This window comes from Clinocottus analis, unplaced genomic scaffold (assembly GCF_023055335.1).
Source record: "Clinocottus analis isolate CAN_PGR_092001 unplaced genomic scaffold, fCliAna1.0.p SCAF_6, whole genome shotgun sequence".
Lineage (NCBI taxonomy): Eukaryota > Metazoa > Chordata > Actinopteri > Perciformes > Cottidae > Clinocottus > Clinocottus analis.
In genome coordinates, this window is record NW_027176218.1 from 7,949,937 (window position 1) to 7,973,531 (window position 23,595).

At 37.9% G+C, this 23,595-nt stretch overlaps 1 protein-coding gene across 1 annotated transcript; it reads left to right on the forward strand.

The window, feature by feature from the left end:
* Nucleotides 1-1,969: 1,969 nt before the first annotated feature.
* On the forward strand, nucleotides 1,970-22,455 carry LOC137803727 (mucin-5B-like). The gene is made up of 46 exons (XM_068602441.1): nucleotides 1,970-2,015; nucleotides 2,271-2,532; nucleotides 2,935-3,049; nucleotides 3,184-3,274; nucleotides 3,359-3,465; nucleotides 3,556-3,766; nucleotides 3,862-3,987; nucleotides 4,275-4,392; nucleotides 4,478-4,616; nucleotides 4,730-4,834; nucleotides 4,932-5,001; nucleotides 5,113-5,250; nucleotides 5,337-5,501; nucleotides 5,585-5,679; nucleotides 5,799-5,925; nucleotides 6,017-6,272; nucleotides 6,839-6,888; nucleotides 7,000-7,100; nucleotides 7,189-7,340; nucleotides 7,437-7,575; nucleotides 7,745-7,852; nucleotides 7,945-8,124; nucleotides 8,209-8,448; nucleotides 8,563-8,719; nucleotides 8,898-9,026; nucleotides 9,253-9,403; nucleotides 10,357-10,400; nucleotides 11,742-14,600; nucleotides 15,209-15,438; nucleotides 16,030-16,201; nucleotides 16,309-16,553; nucleotides 16,650-16,833; nucleotides 17,008-17,206; nucleotides 17,304-17,482; nucleotides 17,592-17,661; nucleotides 18,107-18,246; nucleotides 18,336-18,367; nucleotides 18,456-18,621; nucleotides 19,587-19,688; nucleotides 19,776-19,816; nucleotides 20,093-20,215; nucleotides 20,596-20,697; nucleotides 20,800-20,928; nucleotides 21,295-21,334; nucleotides 21,780-21,903; nucleotides 22,044-22,455. The coding sequence occupies exons 1-46, from the start codon at nucleotides 1,970-1,972 to the stop codon at nucleotides 22,213-22,215; spliced, it is 8,931 nt and encodes a 2,976-aa protein (XP_068458542.1). The 3' UTR covers nucleotides 22,216-22,455.
* Nucleotides 22,456-23,595: the final 1,140 nt, after the last annotated feature.

Genomic DNA, 23,595 nt, shown 5'->3' on the forward strand with positions numbered 1-23,595 from the left:
CTAACAAATAAGAGTATGTTAAAACAAATATATTATTAAAGTGTCAAGTATATATTGATAGAGTAAAGATGTGCAAGGATGTGTAACTGTAAGACATTGTCCTGGAGATGTAAGTGTCTGGATCAGTGGGGGCTTTGTTAAAAAACATTAGTAAGATTCAAGTACAGACATTAGATTAATTTTCTGTAAAAACAGGTTGAGGTCAGGGGGCAACAGAAACTAGTTAACTGGTTATCTTAACTTAAGCTATTATTTGTCAAAGTTTCTCTCTCTCTCTCTCTCTCTCTCTCTCTCTCTCTCTCTCTCTCTCTCTCTCTCTTTCTCTCCACACACACAGGTACACAGGTACAAGCAAAGATGGCAGATGGAAGAACATTTCCTTACTTGATTTGTACAAGTCATCAACAAAACTGAAGGGTCTTACATCTATAATTTTCCCATTATAGTATTATTGTATTGCCTTTAAAGTTTTTTTTTATTTCTGTATAATGTATATAATAGTTTGGGCTGGTAAGACATTTTCTGTAGTTTCATTTAGCCATTTAACAGCAAACTTCTCCTATACAACCCTTATCCAACTCAAATTAAAATAAAACATTGACTTCGAGACGAGTCAAACGTTTCTGGATTTCAGGATATATTACTGTGGCACTCTCTAAGCAAGGAGATATGTCATCATTTTATTGTGACATATTAATCTGATAACATGAGTGTAATAATTTGCACTGACCCTGTCACGGGTTTCAGTTTATTTAAGTTTACTAACTGAATCCAAATACTTAAGAGATGAAGGCTTTCATTTATTTTACATCAAGAAAAAAAGTTGTGGCATTATATGAGCAGCATGCCACTCTCTCTCTCTTTGGTGTCCGCCCCCTGACAGACTTGTGTCAGATAAGATATGGTTCTTCATGATTGCAACCAATTTGTCAACGGCAAACTGAGACCATTTTTCAAAGTAACTGCCAATGTAGAGAGCGTATTTATTTATTTATCAAATGCAATTCTAGTTATGTCTTCAACTCAATTAGGGTTTGGCTGTTGTCTTTATTTTAATATAATTCATACTAAATACTTAATAATATATGTTATTAGTAATTGTTTTAACAAGGTTGTGCGTTCCCAAACTTAGACAACAGAGCAATCTTCTTTTGGTTGGACTGTGGAATTGAGAAGCCCTTCTTAATCTTAAAAAATAAATATTGCTCTCACCAACCCACACGTCAGAAATTAGAAACGTTTGTTTAGTTTCTGTTCCCTATTCATTAAAGCATAACAAACGGCGACATGAAATTCGTCAAAAAGGAACGTGCTTGACTATCAGCACCCATTACAAAATGATGTCTCTAAGTCTTTGCCAAATGGCCTCAAGCATAAGCACGTGTCTCTAAGTCTTTGCCAAATGGCCTCAAGCATAAGCACGTGAGTTACAAATTTACTCAACAGACACGAGGGTTCAACCCACAGCTTAAAATGCTACGCATCACTAAGAAAAGTACACGATTCTTGTTTAAGTATACACACAGACTAATCTTTCCATCTTAAGAAACAGGACATGAAAAAAAAAAGTATACTATAATCAAAGCATACAGTGCAGACCGAAACTATATGTTAGTTGAATTTAAAAGATTGTTCCATATCTATAGAATGTATTTTAATGTTTACGAAAGATCAACATTGAAATAGAGCTTTGGAGACTGAGAGTGAGAGTGATATAATGCTTTATGACTCAGACATACTGTATCAGGATGAAATGTTGTCATAAGCTTCATGGGTGTGATCTTAATGAAGACCAAAACCACAATGGTTGACACCCAAAATGTCTCCTTTACCCCTCCTTAACTGCAAACACGCAAATAACTATATAACAGGACATTGGTAGTGTGGGACCAGTTAGGTCAACCATCCCTGTCAGAGCAGGGACGACTCAAAGATCATGGGAACAACCAGGATGCTACTTGAACGGGTAATGCCATGGCTCCTCCTCTACCTTGGACAACTAGCAGCCAGCACAGGTATGTACAGTGAATGGCACACAAAGAGAGCTACCAAATAAAACCTTATTGTGTATACTGGCTAATAGAAATAATAACAGCCTGCTTTTTGTCTGATATTATTGATAATGTGTGTTTTTTTTAGTCATGGTTCAGACGGTTACCAAAATGCCAGTAATTAAAGGTAATTTTTTTTTTCAAAGATGAAGGATAAAAACACCTGAAAGTCACGTACAGTTTGAATTACAAGGCATGTGTTTTGTGTCCTTATTTAAGAAGTGAGTCCTGCTCACAATGACCAGATCTGCAGTACATGGGGAAACTATCACTTTAAGACTTTCGATGGAGATTTCTTCCAGCTTCCCTCGACTTGCAACTACATCCTTGCGTCCCAGTGTAAGGGAAGCTACGAAAGTTTCAATATTCAATTCCAACGGCAGGAGATGAATGGGACCGTCACTATTAAACAGGTCACTGTGAAACTGGAGGGGGTGATTTTGGAATTTGACAAGACTTCCATCAAAGTCAATGATCAGCGGTGAGTCTGGTTTTGCTTTTTAAACTTTTTATTCATGACAATTTGTCACATAAGAACACTGTGCAACAGGCAAACAAAAAAACAAAAAAGTAACAACTCTGAGGTAATGGGATGATCAGTAAATCAAGGCAAACTTGACTCATAGTACATCAAATAGTTATGAAAGATCCGTCTTGTTAGCTAAATAAGATAATTGGCCCCAGTTCTCTTTATAGTTTTTTGAGTTGTAGGTGTTTAATAATATTAACAAAGAGACAGTATTTGGTACTATTAAATGATGTCTTTTCCTCCTGCCGTATTACTTGGGCAAGAAGTTAGTCAGGGTTGATAATGTGACTTTTCATTACCAGCTGATGATGTGGTTACAGGGATGGCTAATGTCTCATCCTCCTCTGCCTATAGTGTCACTATACCATTCAGCCAGGTTGGCATTTCAATTGAAAGAGCTGTCTCCTACTTGAAAATCGAGGCAAAGCTGGGTTTGGTCATCATGTGGAATGAAGAAGACTCCCTCTGGGTATGTGTGTATACGTATAAATAATATCTGAATAATGCTTTGTACCACTATTTTTGATAACTTACACTTATTTAGTTGCTTAGATTTCTGAATTAACTTATTTAGTGCAACTCAAATTCTCATCTGGTTTTTAGGTTGAGCTGGATACAAAATTCAAGAAACAGACCTGTGGCCTGTGTGGGGACTTCAACGGAGTCCAGGTTTACGACGAGTTCAAGAAAGCAGGTGAACACTTAATAATAAAGCCAAACAATCTGCTCTAAATCAGTTATCACATTTGCTAAAACCTCTTTTTTCTTTTAAAAATAGAGGAGTCCGTAACTCTTGAATATTATGGGGAGTCCTGGAAAGCCAACGGTCCGAATGAAGAGTGTGAAGAAATCTCCTCTCCCACCACACAGACCTGTGAACATCAAGTATGTGAAAATGGATTTGCCTTTCACATAATTCTATACACAACAGTGGCCGAGTAACATTTTGAATACATCATATACTTTGGCCCACAGAAAGACCTCTGTGCAAACCTGCTGACAGGACCTGCTTTCCTCAACTGTCAAACGCTGATTGATACCAACTCCTTCATCGAAGCTTGTGTGAAGGACCTGTGCCGCTGTAACAATCGTACCTCATGCTTGTGTTCAACCACATCAGAGTATTCTCGTCAGTGTGCTCATGCAGGCGGAGTACCACAGCAATGGAAGACTACACAACTGTGTGGTAAGAACATTTAAACAATTTAGCTCAGACACTTTTACTGCAGTTGTATCAGAATCACAGTTTTTGTAATTTTACTTTTCTTGTGTGTTGATTAGCAAAAACATGCCCCTTCAACATGGAGTATAAAGAATGCGGCAGTCCCTGTACTGACACCTGCAGCAACCCCAAGAGAAGCCAAGTGTGTGAGGATCACTGCTTAGATGGATGCTTTTGTCCAACCGGTAAGTTTCCTGATATTAAAAAAAAAGCCTAATGTACCACAACAATAATAGAACAAGTCGTTTACATTTCATTGTCCATGGCCTGGCACCATGGGCAATGAAACTTTTTCTATTATTTTTGTCTAAACAACTTAGATTTAATGCACTTTTGTTTTAATCTTGGATACAAAAATGGCAAAAATAAAGTTGTGTTGTTAATTCATATGAACACATCATTAATGGGGTTTGAATTGTGTAGAACAGTTTACTTTACAGACTAGACTAATCACGTCATTATGCTTCTCAAGGGACCGTCTTTGATGACATTACACAAAAGGGGTGTGTTGCTGCTGACACATGCTCCTGCTTACACAACGGCAAGCCATACCAACCAGGGCAGACATACTCAAGGACGTGTCAAAAATGGTAATTACTCACTATTTTTAATATAATGTTCATAACGTGCATTTAAGGTGATCACTCTATTGGACTGACTGAGCTCTGTTGACAGCACCTGTACCCAGGCTCAGTGGCGCTGTGAGAATATAGACTGTCCTGGTATCTGCTCCCTGCTGGGTGGGAGCCACATCTCCACCTATGATGACAAAACCTATACTTTCCATGGAGATTGCTCTTATGTTCTCTCCAAGGTTAGGCATTTAAACTTTAATTATTGAATCCTTTAATCCACATACAACGTAACATTGCTCTTTAATAAGCAAACTGTTTGTAATTAAGTGCATTGTTATCTTCTTGACTTTAGGAAACTAATGGGACTTTCAGCGTCCTTGGTGACCTGGCCAAATGTAAAAATTCAGAGAAGTCGACTTGCCTGGCTGCAGTCACCCTACTACTGCTTAAAAACATGGTAACAATACCGTGTATTATTGTTACATTTCACATCTGCTGGAAAGGTTTTCCCTGAGGTTTTTAACATTGTCTTTTTTTTTTTTTTTCCACAGCAGAGGATTGTAGTTGAAGCTAATGGAAAGGTTTTGCATAACAAAGTGAACATTCAGCTCCCTCTTATCACGGGTGAGTGGCTGGTTCTTTTTAGTGCTCATTCTCCGATGTTATATAACATATCGTAATTGAGTTTGCTGAAATGAATCTCTTTATTCAATGTGAAAATGTTTTCCCTCACAGACGACATAACAGTCTTCAGCCCATCGACATTCTTCATTGTAATCCACACCAAATTCGGGATTCTCGTCGAGATTCAACTTTCACCCATAATGCAGGTCTACATCAAAGCCAGCGTTTCCAAAAAGGGAACACTCAGGGGTGTGTTTTACTTCTTTTGATTATTGTGTAAAATAGCTGCCTTTTGCAAATAGCATACATTATGAAGTATCATTACCTTTATCCAGGTCTTTGTGGAGACTTTAATGATGTGGAAGGTGATGACTTCAAGTCCTCAAATGGACTGACAGAGGGAACGGCTGGGACATTTGTCAATATATGGAAGACCAAAACATTCTGCTCCGATGTGACAAACATACTTGGGGACCCCTGTGGTTTGAGCATAACCAAGGGTAGGTCCCAATTATTGCACTCCATATCTTTATATAATTCTTCTTAACCTTTTAACAATAAACATGTTTATTTGTCTGTGTAGAGAAATATGCCAAACACTGGTGCCTCTTGCTGTCAGACCCAAAAGCGGTTTTTGCAAAGTGCCATTCTGTAATAAATCCAGAAGACTATCAAGCTGTAAGCAGTGAATTCATTTTGTGTGCAGTCTAATGTTTGTGTGTATGTACATGTCTTATTTTACCTATTCAACATTGTAACATTCTATCAATTGAGCTTGTTTCTACTTCTCTCTGCAGTCTTGTATTTATGACACCTGCGCCTGTGATAACAGTGAGGAGTGCATGTGTGCTGCCATATCCTCTTATGTCCATGCATGTGCTGCTGAAGGTGTCTTATTGAATGGATGGAGGAACACTGTATGCCGTAAGTTAAACTTAAAATGTCAAATGTGAAATAAATATCCATATCCATTGATGATATTTAAACACAAAGTGATTCTGTTTCCTTTTAAAAGAGAAATACACGACTGATTGCCCTTCGACTTTTGTGTATGGCTACCAAATGACACGCTGTGGTCGCACCTGCCGCTCTCTTAGTCAGTCAGACGCAACATGTCGGGTTGAATTTACGCCGCTTGACGGCTGCGGCTGTGCTGAAGGAACTTACCTCAACGAGAATGAACAGTGTGTGTTAGCCTCACACTGCTCCTGTCATATGGGAGACCAGCTGGTACTCCACGGACAAATCATCAAAGTCCATACACAAACTTGGTAAGTTTGACAGGGAGTAAAATACATTTCGTTTTTACTCAAAGTCAAGATTTACCAACAAACAGTATGTTGTATGCAGTAAAGTACTTCCCTCGCTAGCCTTTTTGGAAATCTACTGTGAACAACTTTGTTCGCTTTTTATGTTTATCAGCGAAGCAAATGCTTTATTGCCCTTTTCTTATTATTATGCCTATTTACAGACTACACTGTAAAATGTTTTGTAAGCCTGAATATTGTAATTGCTGATGCAATGTATATTTTACAGTTTTTAAGTCATAATTGCACTTACACTGTTTCTCATTTAATTTGATTTAAGCTCCATTTGCACTTTTGTTCATTTGTATTTTCATTTTAACAGCGTGTTTTTTTGCTTAATATGTGCATTAGAAGTCACCGGCTCCCTACAAACCATCAATTAAGCCTGCCAAGTAAATCTGTGTAGACAATGAAATTTGCAGATCTGAAGGTTTAACCATCGGGAACCACTGTCCACTGTTTTTGCGTTGCAAAAGTATTTAGCAAAAACTAGTAACAATTAACTTTGCGTGTCTTTCTATGTATTTCAGCTTTTGCCATAATGGAAAATTAGAATGTACAGGAACCCAAATAACTGAAAGTAAGTACACAGCCCTCAGGTCCTCATAGTAATCCTTCTATAACAAAGCACAGTACAACCAACACCAAGCATACAATGGTGTCCTTTGTAACACACTATTATTATCATTAGCATGCACCGAGCCAAAGATTTTCTTCAACTGCTCGAGCGCAATGCCAGGGGCCAAGGGGTCAGAGTGCCAAAAAAGCTGTCAGATACTGGACACAGAATGTGTAAGATTGATATTCTGGTTCATAAGTGTTGTTGAATATTATACACATGTGTATTAAAGCAGCATATTCAATTATTTGCTGTCACTAGGTCAGTGCACAGTGTATGTCAGGCTGTGTGTGTCCTGCTGACCTGCTGTCTGATGGTAAAGGAGGTTGTATTAAGAAGGAGAACTGTCCCTGCACATATAATGGAGATTCCTATAATTCTGGACAAACGGTCAATGTGGACTGCAACACCTGGTGAGCCCTTTATTCTTTCCATGGTAACGTCGAGCTGTGGTAGGTCACTGTCGTGTGTTTTTGTGGATAACTGACTTGACTCTGTTTGAATCATAGCACCTGCAAAAGCACTAAATGGGAATGTACAGATCATGAGTGTGATGGAACCTGTACCATATATGGAGAAGGGCATTACATCACTTATGATGAAAAGAAATTCTCCTTTAATGGGGACTGTGGCTACGTCTTCACTCAGGTATTGCAGACACACACACACATACACACACACACACACACACATATATATATATATATATATATATATATATATATATATATATATATATATATATATATATATATATATATATACTTTAAAATTGGTCGAAAGTCTGTGTTGTAATACTGATATCACAATCTTGCAGGATTACTGTGAGGACAATGTGAGTGGCACCTTTCGGGTCCTGACTGAAAGCATCCCATGTGGAACAACTGAAAGCATCTGCTCCACTGACATCAAACTCTACCTAGGAGTAAATAACACTAATATATCCATTCGGAATACTTTCTTTATGGTGAAAATAATTTTGCATGGTTACAAATAAGCGTGTTTTGTTTCTTTCAGAACAATGAAATTGTCCTCAAAGAGGAAAATGTCAGAGTTATCAAACAAAGCAAAGGTGTGGACATACCCTTTAAGGTCCACACTATGGGCATATACCTTGTCATTGAGGCAAAGAATGGTCTTGTTCTCATTTGGAATAAAAAGACAACAATCAGGATCAAACTCAAGCCCACATTCAAGGTGGGTGAGGGGACATACAGGCATTCAGATGAATGTTAATATGGTTGCCATTTTACAAATTTACTAGATGTTATTTCATCCCAGGGAAAAGTATGTGGTCTTTGTGGGAATTACGATGGGAACATCAAGAACGATTTTACCACGAGAAGCAAAGAAGTTGTTGTTGAAGCCCTTGACTTTGGAAACAGCTGGAAAGTGTCACCTACCTGCCCTAATGCTGACACACACAAAAATCCTTGCAGTCTGTACTCACACAGGCAAGCATGGGCATTAAAACACTGCAGCATTATCAAGAGTGTAGTATTTGCTAGTTGCCATTCAAAGGTAAGAAATCTGCCGAATAACAGTCGATTCAATTCTTTGTATGTACTCTGTTTAATTATTGATCAGAATATAATCCCGACTCTACTTACATTTACAATGATTTCTTTCAAAAAGGTGGATCCACAAAACTATTATGATTCTTGTGTGAGAGACACTTGTTCCTGCAACACAGGAGGAGATTGTGAATGTTTCTGCTCGGCTGTAGCAGCCTACGCAGCAGCCTGTAATGAGGCCGGCGCCTGCGTGAAATGGAGGACTCCTACGATTTGCCGTGAGTGTTTTATTTGTGTTTCTTTCAGGAGATACACTAAAAAAGCAATGTGATTTTATTCACCATCTGACATTATTCATTTAAAATACATAATTACAAATAAAGTCAAACTAATAGGATTGTATTATAAAGATTTTATAAATAATATTTTTAATATTCCTGTCTTTTGTTTCATCAGCTCTGTTCTGTGATTTTTACAACCCTGATGGAGAGTGTGAATGGCACTATGAGCCGTGTGGAAAACCATGCATGAAGACATGCAGGAATCCCTCAGGAGCATGCTACAATCATATTCCAGCACTAGAAGGTAAAAATCACATACTCGTTGTAATGTATGTATTTTTAGGGTTTTTAGTGAAAGAGTTAACCATACTGTGTGTTTTCTTAAAGAGCCCACTGGTTAAGCAATTGTGCTTAATGTTAAGTGTTTTTATTTCACCACACAGAGATTCTCACTTGATTTAGGCAAGACTTTATTTCTATACCTATTGGGTGCTAGTTTGGCAATTTACAATAACATTTAACTTTTCCAGGTTGCTATCCAAATTGCCCGCCGGAACGATCTTATTTAGAAGAAGATACAATGCAGTGTGTGTCACAGGAAAATTGTGGCTGCTATGATAATGATGGGAACCACTACAAAGAAGGGGCGCTCATGCCGCTAAAGGAAAACTGTTACACGTGGTAGGTCATTTTCCATCTTACTATACTTATGTCATACAATATATTATACATATAATATATTTATATATAATAAATTAAGTATATAACAATAACAAATAAGACTAACATTTGACATAAAGGCACCGCGATTGTAAATCCTGCCGCGTAAGGCAGATAACAGTTGATGGGATGGAAACCGTTAACAAAGTTAAAGTCAAAGAGGAAACATGTTATTTGATTTTGTTGTCTTTGTTTGATTTGATTTGATTTTTTACAGTAAACAGATAAACAAAAGTTTATCAGTAATGAAGGCCTTTTTTTCCTTGACTGTATATCATACAGATTGTTCATTGTTACCCTGAGGTTGGTGTTCCCAGAAACAAAAGAGTGGCAATTAAAAAACATATTTGTGAGACATTGCCAGGATAATGCTAATGTTGCAATTGAAGGTTAAGCAACTCATTCCTTTTCATTTTGTCAGCTATTGTTATGTTTTTATTGCTGACCATCATTATAGGCTGCTGCTGATGAAAGATGGTCGTAGGAATAAATCAGAAATTTGTATTCATTCATCCGGCTGAAGAGTGTAGACCAAAGTGGAAACACAAGCAAAACACACAAATATGGGGTTTAATATGAGTGTACCTTCAACAAATGAAGTAGCAAAGGTATTATGGAACACAATTACCTTGCTCTCCTCCCACTGGACACACACCAATTTAATAAAATACTAAACCATCACTAATAACATATCACATAGACATCCATCCTGTCAGTCTTCAAGTAATGCATTTGTGTCCAGCTAGCCAGTGCATGGACCAATCAATGTCCTGGGAGAAGCTATAGAGTTATGGATTATCATTGTGAAAATAATTTACTCTTTTGAAGGAGATTGATCAAAAACTCAAAAAGGCCTGTTGTCTAATTGTGTTGAAATACTCCCTCTCTAAACCCTAACCCCGTCTCCCTTTTAGTAATTGTTCTTCAACAAAGATGGAGTGCATCTATGACATCCAAGGTGATTATGGTTATGACTATTTTTGTGATGTGATCTTAACACAGACTCATTCAAATAGAATGAATTTACTAGAAAAAAAAACTATTCTTATGATTCTCAAATAACTATTTATTTTTCAGCTTGCACTTGTTTGTACAAAGGACATTTTTACAAGTATGGAGATACAGTATATGACACACATGATGGAGATGGAACCTGTATCAAAGCTGTTTGTGGAGAAAAAGGAAATATTACAAGAATCCTAGAGACTTGCTCTCCAACTACACCTACGCAGACACCAACAACAGAATTTGTTTTTGATACAAGTGGTAAGATAAAAAAGCCTGTAGAAATCCATAGATGCGAAAGATTTCCAAAATATCAAATGTTAGTGACAGTTTAATCTTTTTTTGACAATCACAGAGAGACCGGCCATAACAACGACAACTCAAACTACTCACACTCCAAGTGTAACAACTGGGACTGTGACACAGTCTCAGACTTTTGAAACAACAAGCACAGTAAGGTACACCACAACCACAGTAATGGAACAAACTTCGGCTGCTACAACAACTGAAGAACCTAGCACGTCAGTAGAAACTACAGAAAAGGCGACCATAACAACAAATACAACTCCAACAAACACACCCACAATTACAAAAGAATCCACAACAACAACAACCACCACCGAGCAAAAACCCTCCACAACTACAGTCACAGACAAACCGACCACAACAACAACAATCACAGAAATAAGCACAACAACCACAGAAGAGGAACAAACTACTGCTGCTACAACAACTGAAGAACCTAGCACGTCAGTAAAAACCACAGAAAAGGTGACCACAACAACAAATACAACTCCAACAAACAAACCCACAATTACAAAAGAATCAACAACAACAAGAACAACAATTACCACAACACAAAGACCCACCTCAACTACAGTCACAGACAAGCCCACCACAACAACTACAATCACAGAAATACCCACAACAGGAAAGACCAGCACTACTGCTGCCACAACCACAGAAAAACCTACAACAACATCTACTGACTGCTATGTTTGTAAGTGGTCAGATTGGACAAACTCTCATTACCCTGATGCTGACGGTGGAGATCATGAACCCATTGAAAAAATTACTAGTCTGGATTTGAGTGTTTGCAGTGAGCCTCTGGAAATTGAATGTAGAGGAACACAAAACGTGGACAGTACTTTGGATGAACTAGGTCAGAAAGTAAAATGCAACCCAACTGATGGACTAGTCTGTGTTGGTAAAGACCAAGGTTTGCCTCCTATTTGTTTTGACTATGAAATTAGAGTGAAATGTTGCACCAACATGTGTCCACCTTCAACCACAGCTGCATCCTCAACAACAACAACAAAAGGACGGTCTACTACAACCTCAACAAAAACAACAGAAAAACTCCCGCCAACAACAATCACAGAAATACCCACTACAACCACAGTAGAGGAACACACTACTGCCTCCACAACAACTGAAGAACCTAGCACGTCAGTAGAAACTACAGAAAAGGCAACAACCACAACTACAGTCACAGTCAAGCCCACCACAACAACTACAATCACAGACAGACCCACCACAACAGGAAAGACCAGCACTACTGCTGCTCCAACTACTGAAGAACCTATTACCACAGTAGAAACCACAGAAAAGGCGACCACAACAACCACTGAAAATCCCATTACTACTGCGGTTGCAACAACTAAAACAACCGTGAAAGTTGTTACAAATCCTGAGGTTACAACAAGAGTATCAACAGCAGCCATCGTTTCAAATACAACACTTAAGTACACGACTACGGCAGGAAAACCCTCCACAACTACAGTCACAGTCAAGCCCACCACAACAACAACAATCACAGAAATACCCACAACAACCACAGTAGAGGAACACACTACTGCCTCCACAACAACTGAAGAACCTATCACGTCAGTAGAAATTACAGAAAAGGCAACAACCACAACTACAGTCACAGACAAACCCACCACAACAACAACAATCACAGAAATACCCACAACAACCATAGTAGAGGAACACACTACTGCCTCCACAACAACTGAAGAACCTAGCACGTCAGTAGAAACTACAGAAAAGGCAACAACCACAACTACAGTCACAGTCAAGCCCACCACAACAACTACAATCACAGACAGACCCACCACAACAGGAAAGACCAGCACTACTGCTGCTCCAACTACTGAAGAACCTATTACCACAGTAGAAACCACAGAAAAGGCGACCACAACAACCACTGAAAATCCTATTACTACTGCGGTTGCAACAACTAAAACAACCGTGAAAGTTGTTACAAATCCTGAGGTTACAACAAGAGTATCAACAGCAGCCATCGTTTCAAATACAACACTTAAGTACACGACTACGGCAGGAAAACCCTCCACAACTACAGTCACAGTCAAGCCCACCACAACAACAACAATCACAGAAATACCCACAACAACCACAGTAGAGGAACACACTACTGCCTCCACAACAACTGAAGAACCTAGCACGTCAGTAGAAACTACAGAAAAGGCAACAACCACAACTACAGTCACAGACAAACCCACCACAACAACAACAATCACAGAAATACCCACAACAACCACAGTAGAGGAACACACTACTGCCTCAACAACAACTGAAGAACCTAGCACGTCAGTAAAAACCACAGAAAAAGCGACCACAACAACAAATACAACTCCAACACAGACACCTACAATTACAAAAGAATCAACAACAACCACCACCGAGCAAAAACCCTCCACAACTACAGTCACAGACAAACCGACCACAACAACTACAATCACAGACAAACCTGCCACAACCACAGAAAAACCTACAACAACATCTACTGACTGCTATGTTTGTAAGTGGTCAGATTGGACAAACTCTCATTACCCTGATGCTGACGGTGGAGATCATGAACCCATTGAAAAAATTACTAGTCTGGATTTGAGTGTTTGCAGTGAACCTCTGGAAATTGAATGTAGAGGAATACAATACGTGGACAGTACTTTGGATGAACTAGGTCAGAAAGTAAAATGCAACCCAACTGATGGACTAGTCTGTGTTGGTAAAGACCAAGGTTTGCCTCCTATTTGTTTTGACTATGAAATTAGAGTGAAATGTTGCACCAACATGTGTCCACCTTCAACCTCAACTGCATCCTCAACAACAACAACAAAAGGACGGTCTACTACAACCTCAACAAAAACAACAGAAAAACTCCCGCCAACAACAATCACAGAAATACCCACTACAACCACAGTAGAGGAACACACTACTGCCTCCACAACAACTGAAGAACCTAGCACGTCAGTAGAAACTACAGAAAAGGCAACAACCACAACTACAGTCACAGTCAAGCCCACCACAACAACTACAATCACAGACAGACCCACCACAACAGGAAAGACCAGCACTACTGCTGCTCCAACTACTGAAGAACCTATTACCACAGTAGAAACCACAGAAAAGGCGACCACAACAACCACTGAAAATCCTATTACTACTGCGGTTGCAACAACTAAAACAACCGTGAAAGTTGTTACAAATCCTGAGGTTACAACAAGAGTATCAACAGCAGCCATCGTTTCAAATACAACACTTAAGTACACGACTACGGCAGGAAAACCCTCCACAACTACAGTCACAGTCAAGCCCACCACAACAACAACAATCACAGAAATACCCACAACAGCCACAGTAGAGGAACACACTACTGCCTCCACAACAACTGAAGAACCTATCACGTCAGTAGAAACTACAGAAAAGGCAACAACCACAACTACAGTCACAGACAAACCCACCACAACAACAACAATCACAGAAATACCCACAACAACCACAGTAGAGGAACACACTACTGCCTCAACAACAACTGAAGAACCTAGCACGTCAGTAAAAACCACAGAAAAGACAAATCCTGTGGTTACAACAAGAGTAACAACAGGATCCTCGGTTTTAAATACAACTTCAACACCCTCATTAACGCACACTACTCCAGTGACAACAGAAAACCCTGTTGCCACAGTAACTCCTGAGTCCACAACTGCCACAGGAAAACCCACCACTACCTCTATAGTAACGCCCATTACTGAAGCCTCAACTGTAAAACCTTCAAGTTCTCCGTCCTCAACAAAAGGCACAACAACTGTATGTTTCTGCAAGTATATGGATCATTTTTTTACTCCAGGTAAGTAATTGGTTATTGCTTCAGTTGTTGTTAATTTTATTATCGTCAGTATTTTCGTCACGGTTACACGTCCTCACAATGCAACTTTGCACATTTGATAACAACCGTCAGCCTAAACTCAAGGTATCCATGCACTAAATTCAATCGTGTTTGCATTGCAATGTATAACCATAATCAATAGTCTGAGTTGGCCTGCATTCATTTTGGATCTTGTGCATATCTTGATTTGGTAATATGTATGTACATACATGCATTCAACAAAATTATAATAATTTGGTTTATTTTGTTCACGGAAGGTGCATTAGTGACTCCTTCTGATTGTTATGGCGCCTGCACAGTGGAGAGAAGTTATCACTGTAACTGGGACGTTCAGTCACAACTACGTCTCTTACAAAAATGTGGCAATTGGTACTATTTATGATAATGTACAGTAAATGTAGTTCTGTTTATGGATCCAGACATATAATATTTTAGTGAATGTGATTAGACTAGTGTTTATCAATGTTGCATTTTAAAGACAGCTGTAACCCTGCACTGTTACCTTTCTCACATCATTATATTGTGATATATTATATGTATTTAACTGCCTTGGTTTTATTTTCATAAAGGGAGCTTCATGTACAATAAGACTGATGGAGAAGGCTGGTGTTTCACTGCATACTGCAATTTGACATGCGATGTTGAGAAGCATGCTAGATCATGCAACCCACCAACTCCTACCACCACCAAAACAAGCTTTGGCACTCCAACAAAAAGTGTCTCTACAACTGCCAGTACAATTGCTTCAACCACAATAAAGCCTTCCAAAGACTGTCCATATCTGCAGCCACCTCGAGAGGTATTTCAATTTAGTTAAATAAGGAACAACTTATCTTAACGAGCTTTATTTAAAAAGGAAGGCACTTTTAATGCATATTCTGCATACTTTTAAGCTGCCAATGAAACAGTAGTCGATTCAACATGCAACTACTGATTAATTTAATTTTAATGGTTGTTGAGGCTAATCTCTTTGGGATCTTATTCCAACACATATAAACATCCAACATAAAATTGCCTTCAAACACAACTTAAGACCAACTCACAACATACGAAACCAGACAAACTAATAGAGTCGGATATTGATACAAAAACAAATCAAATAGCTACGTAAGTATAAGTATATACAGTATAAGTAACATAACTTTGCTGTGTACCTCGTATGTCACTGTGGATTACATCTACATATAAATCCAACATAACAATTATTAAGAATGTCAACCGATTAGTGGGATTGGACAATGTGTCTTATTAGTATTAATCAATGTTAAATATTCTCCTTGGTTCATGGATGACATGAACTCTAGATGTATATGCTGTGTATGTGTGCACCTAACATAGCGTTTATTTCACTGGTAACAGATTACTAAAAATACTACTTTGCCCTTTACAGGATGGTGATACCTGGAGTTCAAATAACTGCATCACAGAAACATGTGATAATGGAAGAGTAATAACAGAGCATGCACCATGTGAACCAGTGACCATGCCTTTATGTGAAAATTCGCAACCACCAGTCAGGGTTTATGATGAACAAGGCTGCTGTTTCCACTATGACTGCAGATGTAAGTTCAAGTGAAAGCCTTTTAAAACGTCACATTCAACCAACATCTTTCAATACCACAAAAAAATATTTGTAAAACTCCATGTAATCTCAATGTAATATTTGCAGGTGTTTGTGCTGGCTGGGGAGATCCTCATTATCTGACATTTGATGGCCAGTATTACAGCTTCCAGAAAAACTGCACATATGTCCTCGTCAAAGAGATCATTCCTCAACACAATTTAACAATTCTTATCGACAACGAAAACTGTAATCCCGCTGGAACTGTGACCTGCCCTAAATCCTTGATTGTGTACTACAAAAATTATGAAGTTATTCTTACACAGGAGAGAAACCCACGTACCATAAATAAGGTAAATTTGACCTCAACAAATTTAAATGTATTGAAATTACTTTATGCCAATATATTTAAATGATATGCAGTGCTAACGATGATTAAAATGTTTTAGGTGTTCGTCAATGGCAAGCAGGTATTACCAACCTACTCTAATGATGACTTCATCATAACAAGTACAGCAATTGAGCTGCTGTTGAGAATCCCAGAAATTGAAGCCGTTGTGACGTTCAAAGGGCTTTTATACAGCGTTGACTTGCCGTTTTCCCTTTTCAACAACAACACAGAGGGACAGTGTGGTAAGATGATAATCAATTTGCTGTTTTAGTAACACAGAAAATTAGACTGTATGTTATGTTCATAGATGAAAATACGTAAACAGTGCAAGATTTAACTTGAAAAGGCCAATGGATGCACCACATTTGGTAACACGTGGGTTTAATGTTTGTCATGTTACTATTTACTTTCACAAGGTACCTGTGACAATAACAAGAAAAATGACTGCAGATTACCAAATGGCCAGATTAATCCTGAATGTTCTCAGATGGGACAGTGGCAAGTACCGGATAAGAATAAACCATATTGTGACCGCTCATCTCCTCCACCAACACCACAACCTACACCTTCAGAAACTCCCTGCAAACCGGATATCTGTGACATTTTGATGAGCAAGTAAGAATTTACGGAATAGATGTAAATAAAATATGTCAATTTATTCTTGAGTATTACTCTGATTAACAGCCGTCTTTCTTCTGATTTGTACATTAAGGGTGTTTGAGGAATGCCACAAAATATTCCCACCAAAACCATTTTACGAGAGCTGTAAATTTGATGTTTGCCACATGGGAAATGCCAGCATTGGTTGTTCCACTCTCGCGGTCTATGCCACTATTTGTGCTGAAGCATCTGTGTGTATACCCTGGAGGAATGCTACAAACGGACAGTGTGGTAGGAGAGGTTCAGTTTAGTAGAAATCTGACATTGACGTTTTCAGATTTCCAGACTACCTTTTTTTTTTTATAATTTTGATGTTTGAATCCATTTTTTCTTGTTGTAGACTATAAATGTCCACAAAATATGGTCTACAAGCCTTGCGGGCCAAGTTTTGTTCCAACGTGCAATGCAAGGTACAGTAATCGCTCAGTTTTAGTATTGATATCATGAATCAAATAATGTGAGAAGATTGTAAATTTACAAAACTCAGAGTCTATAGCCATGCTATCAGCTATGAGAGGCTGTAATTAGGCTCTTGGATGTCTGTACTAAATAATACTGCAATCCATCCAATAGTTTTGATAGTTTTCCCTTTAAACCACTAATGTCAACCTTGTGGTGGCTCTCGAGGGAAAGTCTGGGATTCACCAAAGTCTTTAGGATTCATCATCTGGGGACCACAATTGTCTGATCAACAAATATTTCAGTCTGGACGAAAGTGGTGGACCACCACTTAATCCATAGAGCCATGAGAAAAATAATAATATTTGTGCTTGCACTGCATTATACTAATTTATTCATAATATATTCATTTATACTTTTGTTTGTCTTTCACCATCAATTTGTTTTTATATTTAGATACAATGAAAAGCAAGCACAACAATGCCAGGGCAGAAGTGGCACAATAAGCGAAGCTTGTAATGCCATCACAGAGGGGTGTTTCTGCCCAGCGGGGACGACCCTGTTCAGCTCAAATTCTGAGCTCTGTGTCTCTTCCTGTAAGATCATTTTACTGTTGTGAAGAAAAATCTACTTCTTTGTGAATTCAATAATGTTCAAGTGAACTAATTGTTTTGTATTGTTAAAGGTTGCACTGGACCTGATGGCCAACCTAGACAGGTAAAGGCTACCATGCTTGGCTGATAATCATTATTCACAGAGTATTTGTTGCTGACACGTTACAAACTCTGTGTCGTTATTCAAACAGCTTGGTGAGACTTGGCAGAATGACTGTAAGCAGTGTTCTTGTGATGAGAACACACTGAGTGTTCAGTGTGAGCCTCTCGCATGCCCCACCCAAGAGCCAATAACCTGTGACGAAGGTGAGGTGTTGGTGGAGCGCAAAGTGGACTGCTGCATGAGACAGACCTGTGGTGAGTAATTAAAAGTGACACACTATCTGCCGACAATGGAGGGCGAAGGTAATGACTCACAGGTGGAAACAATGAGAACAGGACATCACCATTAAATTAGGGGAAAGGCACACAACGAGGGAGGGGTCTGGAACACGGACACAGTGAAGGGAATTGTTACGTGTGTTGTAACAGGAATATACAATCAGGAAACACACACATACACAAGAGGCACACAACAGGAAGTGCGGGGACACAGAGGACACAAGCGACTCAAACTACAAAATAAAACAGGAAACAACCCAACACTGTGACAATTACGTTGTCCTTGCTAGACCTAATGCGTTCCAACACAACTATCCTGCTATGAATCCTAAATACCTCAATGTAGGTTAAAATGTTCAGTTTTGTTGATTCAACTCATGATCTTTTTGGAGGATGTAGTTTGTGGTGCTATTGAATTGTTGAACTAACAGTACTGGCGAGGAAAGCACTTTGAGTATTCTGAACAATACTAAAACATATTAGTTTATTCAGTTTACACCGATGTTTTACATGTGCTATTTACAGTAGTAAAGTAAAATCAAGTAAAAAAAAGTTTTAAAAAAGAAGAGCACCTCTTAATTCAAGCTTACACAGTTATGGTTACAGACTTTCTCGACACCTCCTCATATTTTGATTATAATTAATTTGCCAAAAAAAGCCTAAACACAAAATAATCAAGGTTAAATACGATTTTGACTGATTATTCTAATTATTATCATCGTTATTTTTTATTTCTGTTTAATTATAGATTTCACAATCATATTGTTATCCTGACTTATTTCAGCCATAAGAATTGTATAGCGATAATCTGATATTGTGACCCGTGAGATTGTATGACTAAACGTTACAGTGTCTGCTGCCATTTATAATGAGTCTGTGAATCAATCAGTAAAGAATAATGCTTGTTTAATTGAGATAGCTGTTTTTATTTTAACCAACAGAATGTGATACGAACCGCTGTTCGTCACACCATAAGTGCAAACTGGGATTTGAGTTGGAGATCCACTTGTCAAATGACACTTGTTGCCCATCTTACCTCTGTGGTAAGTGTTTTCTTGTTGTGTTAGTGTGTGACAGACTTCCAACTAAACGATTCAAAAGCCGCAATAATATTTGTCATTTGAATCTAGTACCCAAAGGCGTCTGCGTCTTCAATGAGACTGAATACAAGGTGAGGAATAATATACTGTATACATCTAAAATATGCACAATTACTAGTATACTTGTTTGTTGAAGTGTTACTTTAAACTCTGCAATCTTAAATTGGTATACAATAAATTAAGTATAATTTTTAGTATTATTTTATATTAAGAATACTATTTAAGTTAAAAGAAATAGATCCCCACTCTTCAGTATTTTCGCACTGGTGTTAGAAAAGATGTATTTACAGTAATTTGCTGACCTTTTATTGAAATACAGCTCAGACTTTGCATGTCATTGTTTACAGCCAGGTATGGATTTCTCCAAAGGCCCATGTGAATCATGCCACTGTACTAAAACTCAGGATCCCAGCAGCAAGTTGAACGCCATTGTGTGCAGTGTGAAGCAATGTCATGTATTGTGTTCAGAGGTACGTTTGTATGTAACTATTAACAGCGTTAAGTAATTAGTAATTAATTTGAATCAGATATGAAGCTAGTAAAAGTTTAAAGTGTAAAAAAAATATAATAATTACATGAAAGTGCATGCCATTGTGTTGATCTGTATGCCATTTGCAGATGCATATAATTATGTGCTCATAATGATAGGTTTAAAGATGTCAGTGTTTTGTTCACTTGTGATACCAGTGTTTAACAAAAACACAAAACTTAACAAAACTATGAGATTTGTTTTACTTTTCTGGTTTATATCTGGTCCCTATAGTCATGCAAATGTGTTGGTTTTATTTGCACATGTTTGAGACATCTGTCTCTGAAACAACATTTTTATATGTGCACTTTTTCCTAATAGGGCTATGTGTATGAAAACCAAGCTGGACAATGTTGTGGAACGTGTATACAAACAAGCTGTGTTGTGGAGGTCCCAGGCTTCACTTCTCCAATAATTATTAAAGTAAGTAGTGTAATGTGAACATCTTTAGAAGTCCGTAACTTTAAATGTTGGTACCAGTTAAAGTTTATGTTCACAAATGTATCTTTTCTACACCTCTTATAGCCTTCTCAGTCTTGGTCACCACCAAACGATAAGTGTGCTACATATGATTGCCAAAAGGTGAAGGATGAGTTAATAACCTCTAAAACTCGAACAACATGTCCTGCATTTGATCCAGAAAACTGCGTACCTGTGAGTATAATCCAGTCATGATGAAACAGAAGTTCATATTTCTGTCAGCTATAATCTTTGTTTAATAACACTGAGCTGGTGTTGACTTATCCTACCGTGCAAATTGTATCCAAACTGTATAATATGGGGTTAGTTTAGCTATTTCTGCTCATGCATTGTTTATGTACAAAAAGCATTTTGGTAAATGGGATGAAATTATATAAAAGTGGTGATTAGAAATATGAGAGACATCAATAAATAAAATTTGCTGAAATACACAAATACATATTGAAGAAGAAATTGCTTTCTATATTGCACTAGTAAGAGACTGTATAAGTCTCTGTTGTCTATCTGCATATCTTACAATCCATATTGTTTATATTACAGGGAACTGAACAAAGTGACAGCAACGGTTGTTGCAAAACTTGTAAGTATGATTCAATGAATTAATTTAAAGTACACAATATCCTTTTCATCCAGTGATCCTCGCATCATACATCGACAGTGGTAAAATTATATTGTAGAGATATAAAGACTCGGGTATCTGAAGAATATTTTCATTAGAAATTAATATGTTGATATTTTCTGGAAACGTTCATAATTCCTAAACTGAGTTAAAAGAACAACAAAAAATATTAATCAATTGGCAAACATTTTGCAGATCATTTTGACAAGTCGTTTATATCACTAATTGAGCTTTTATCTAATCAATAATGGGCAAGTATCTGTGATCAATCAAAACTTACAATGAATTTTTTGCATTAAAAACGAGCCCAAAACTTTACATAAGAGAGCCTATATTTTATTTTGCCACTAAAATTATGTTATCTTTTGGCAGCAAGATAAAAAAGATGTTCATGTGTCATTCACAGGTACTCCAAAAGCCAACTGTCAAATGACCAGGAACACCGTCTATCTGCAGACAAAGAACTGCAAGTCAGTTGTCCCAGTGGAAATCACAGCCTGTGCAGGACCTTGTGGAGCGTCCTCATCAATGTGAGATTCATAACAAAATATCAGAGAGATGGACAGTACAACTACTCAATCATGCTGAAATCACCTGCTAGGTTTCCATGTGTAGTTTCAAGATAGATGTTGACTGACACTGATCCTGTCTGAAACTCTCTCTCTTACAGGTACTCTGCGGAAAACGATCGATTGATGCATTCATGCTCATGCTGTCAAGAAATGGCAACCAGTAAGAAGGAGGTGGAGATGACCTGCGCTGATGGCAATAGGATAAAACACTCCTACATTTCAGTTGACAAGTGTGGTTGCCAAGTCGCTGAATGTATGGACAAAGTTTAGCAAGACAACATTTAAAACTAAGCTTAATTGAAGGGAAAATTAAACTACCTTTTAGCTTTTGAAGATGATTTTTATTTCATTCTAATTTAACAACATGGTGTTTTTAATCTTAGTGGGCGTTTCTCTTTATATTCGAGTGATAAAATACACAATAATTACTTCTGATATTACAATACATTTTCTTTGTCCTGCATCTTATGTATCAAAAATGACTGTCATTAAAATCTCCGGTTTACTCGCTTTTGTGTCTTCTTTTTTATTTAATTTTTTTATGTGGATTTGTCCTAAAGTGTTTGCAGAATGCATTGTTAGCAGTAAGAATAATCTTTTCACTTCAAGACAAATTATATTTATTTTGCCTATGGCAGTGCACCATCATTTATAGTTGTATAAGTATGTATTTTTTTCTATTATTTGTACATAGTCAGTCACTATCAAACACATACTTTAAGTCACAGCCTACTTTAAATAATGAATCTGGAAGTGACACTTTTTCAAAAATACATAAAGCAAAACATTATTTTGTGTACTGTATTATCTCTTTTAGCCCTGGGATCATAATCAAAATCTGGGGTGCATTGTTTATTGCTAAGACACTGTTTTGTCTTGGTTGAAAGGTTGCTATCATGCCTGAAGCGGCCCTTGGGCTCAGATAAATTAAAATAAACAGAACTTTATTAAAATAAAAAATAAATTGTATACACCTAAATTAAGACTAGAGTAGTGATTCTCAATTGGTCGCGGACCCATTTTCAGTGGGTCTGGGGCCTCTGAAAGGCCCTCTCCTGCAGCAAACATGGCAGTAGTCAGAGGACATACACAACTGTCCTCCGACCAAAAAAGCGTTGTCAACGCCTTCTGCTGCAGGAGAGCGCACACACAGAAAGCCTAAAAGAGCGCGGAGCAATAAATAAGCATTGAAGAACATCGAGATGCTGGTCTGTTGCCGTCATTGTGCTTCAGGAAACTCAAGTTGGGAACGGAGAAGACATAAAACACACAAACAAAATGTACACGGAGAAATTGAGAAGTGTTTCTAATATTTTATCTTGTAGTCAACGAAATACAGTTCAACAATATTATACACTACAGCCTTAAAAATTACCATATATACAAGTATCATGATTGAGTCTGTATTAAGTCTTTCCCTGCTATTGGGTGCGTTTTAGTAAATTGATACCCAACAGGAAATTATAAATAAATGCCATCGTCTTGATATCACTGACAGAGTGTCCCTCAGAAAGGCCCATTAGTCGTGTGTGTATGTGTGTGTGTGTGAGTGTGTGTGTGTGTGTGTGTGTGCGTGTGTGTGTGTGTGTGTGTGTGGCTGTTTTTGTGCTGAGATGATGAAGAGGGGGTATAATGTGTGAAATGCAACAA

Coding starts and splice junctions, on each gene's coding strand:
- LOC137803727 (XM_068602441.1), top strand. CDS start 1,970: ATGCCATGGCTCCTCCTCTACCTTGGACAACTAGCAGCCAGCACAG. Junction 3,050..3,183: donor ATGAAGAAGACTCCCTCTGG/GTATGTGTGTAT, acceptor TCTGGTTTTTAG/GTTGAGCTGGATACAAAATT. Junction 20,698..20,799: donor CTTCTCCAATAATTATTAAA/GTAAGTAGTGTA, acceptor CACCTCTTATAG/CCTTCTCAGTCTTGGTCACC.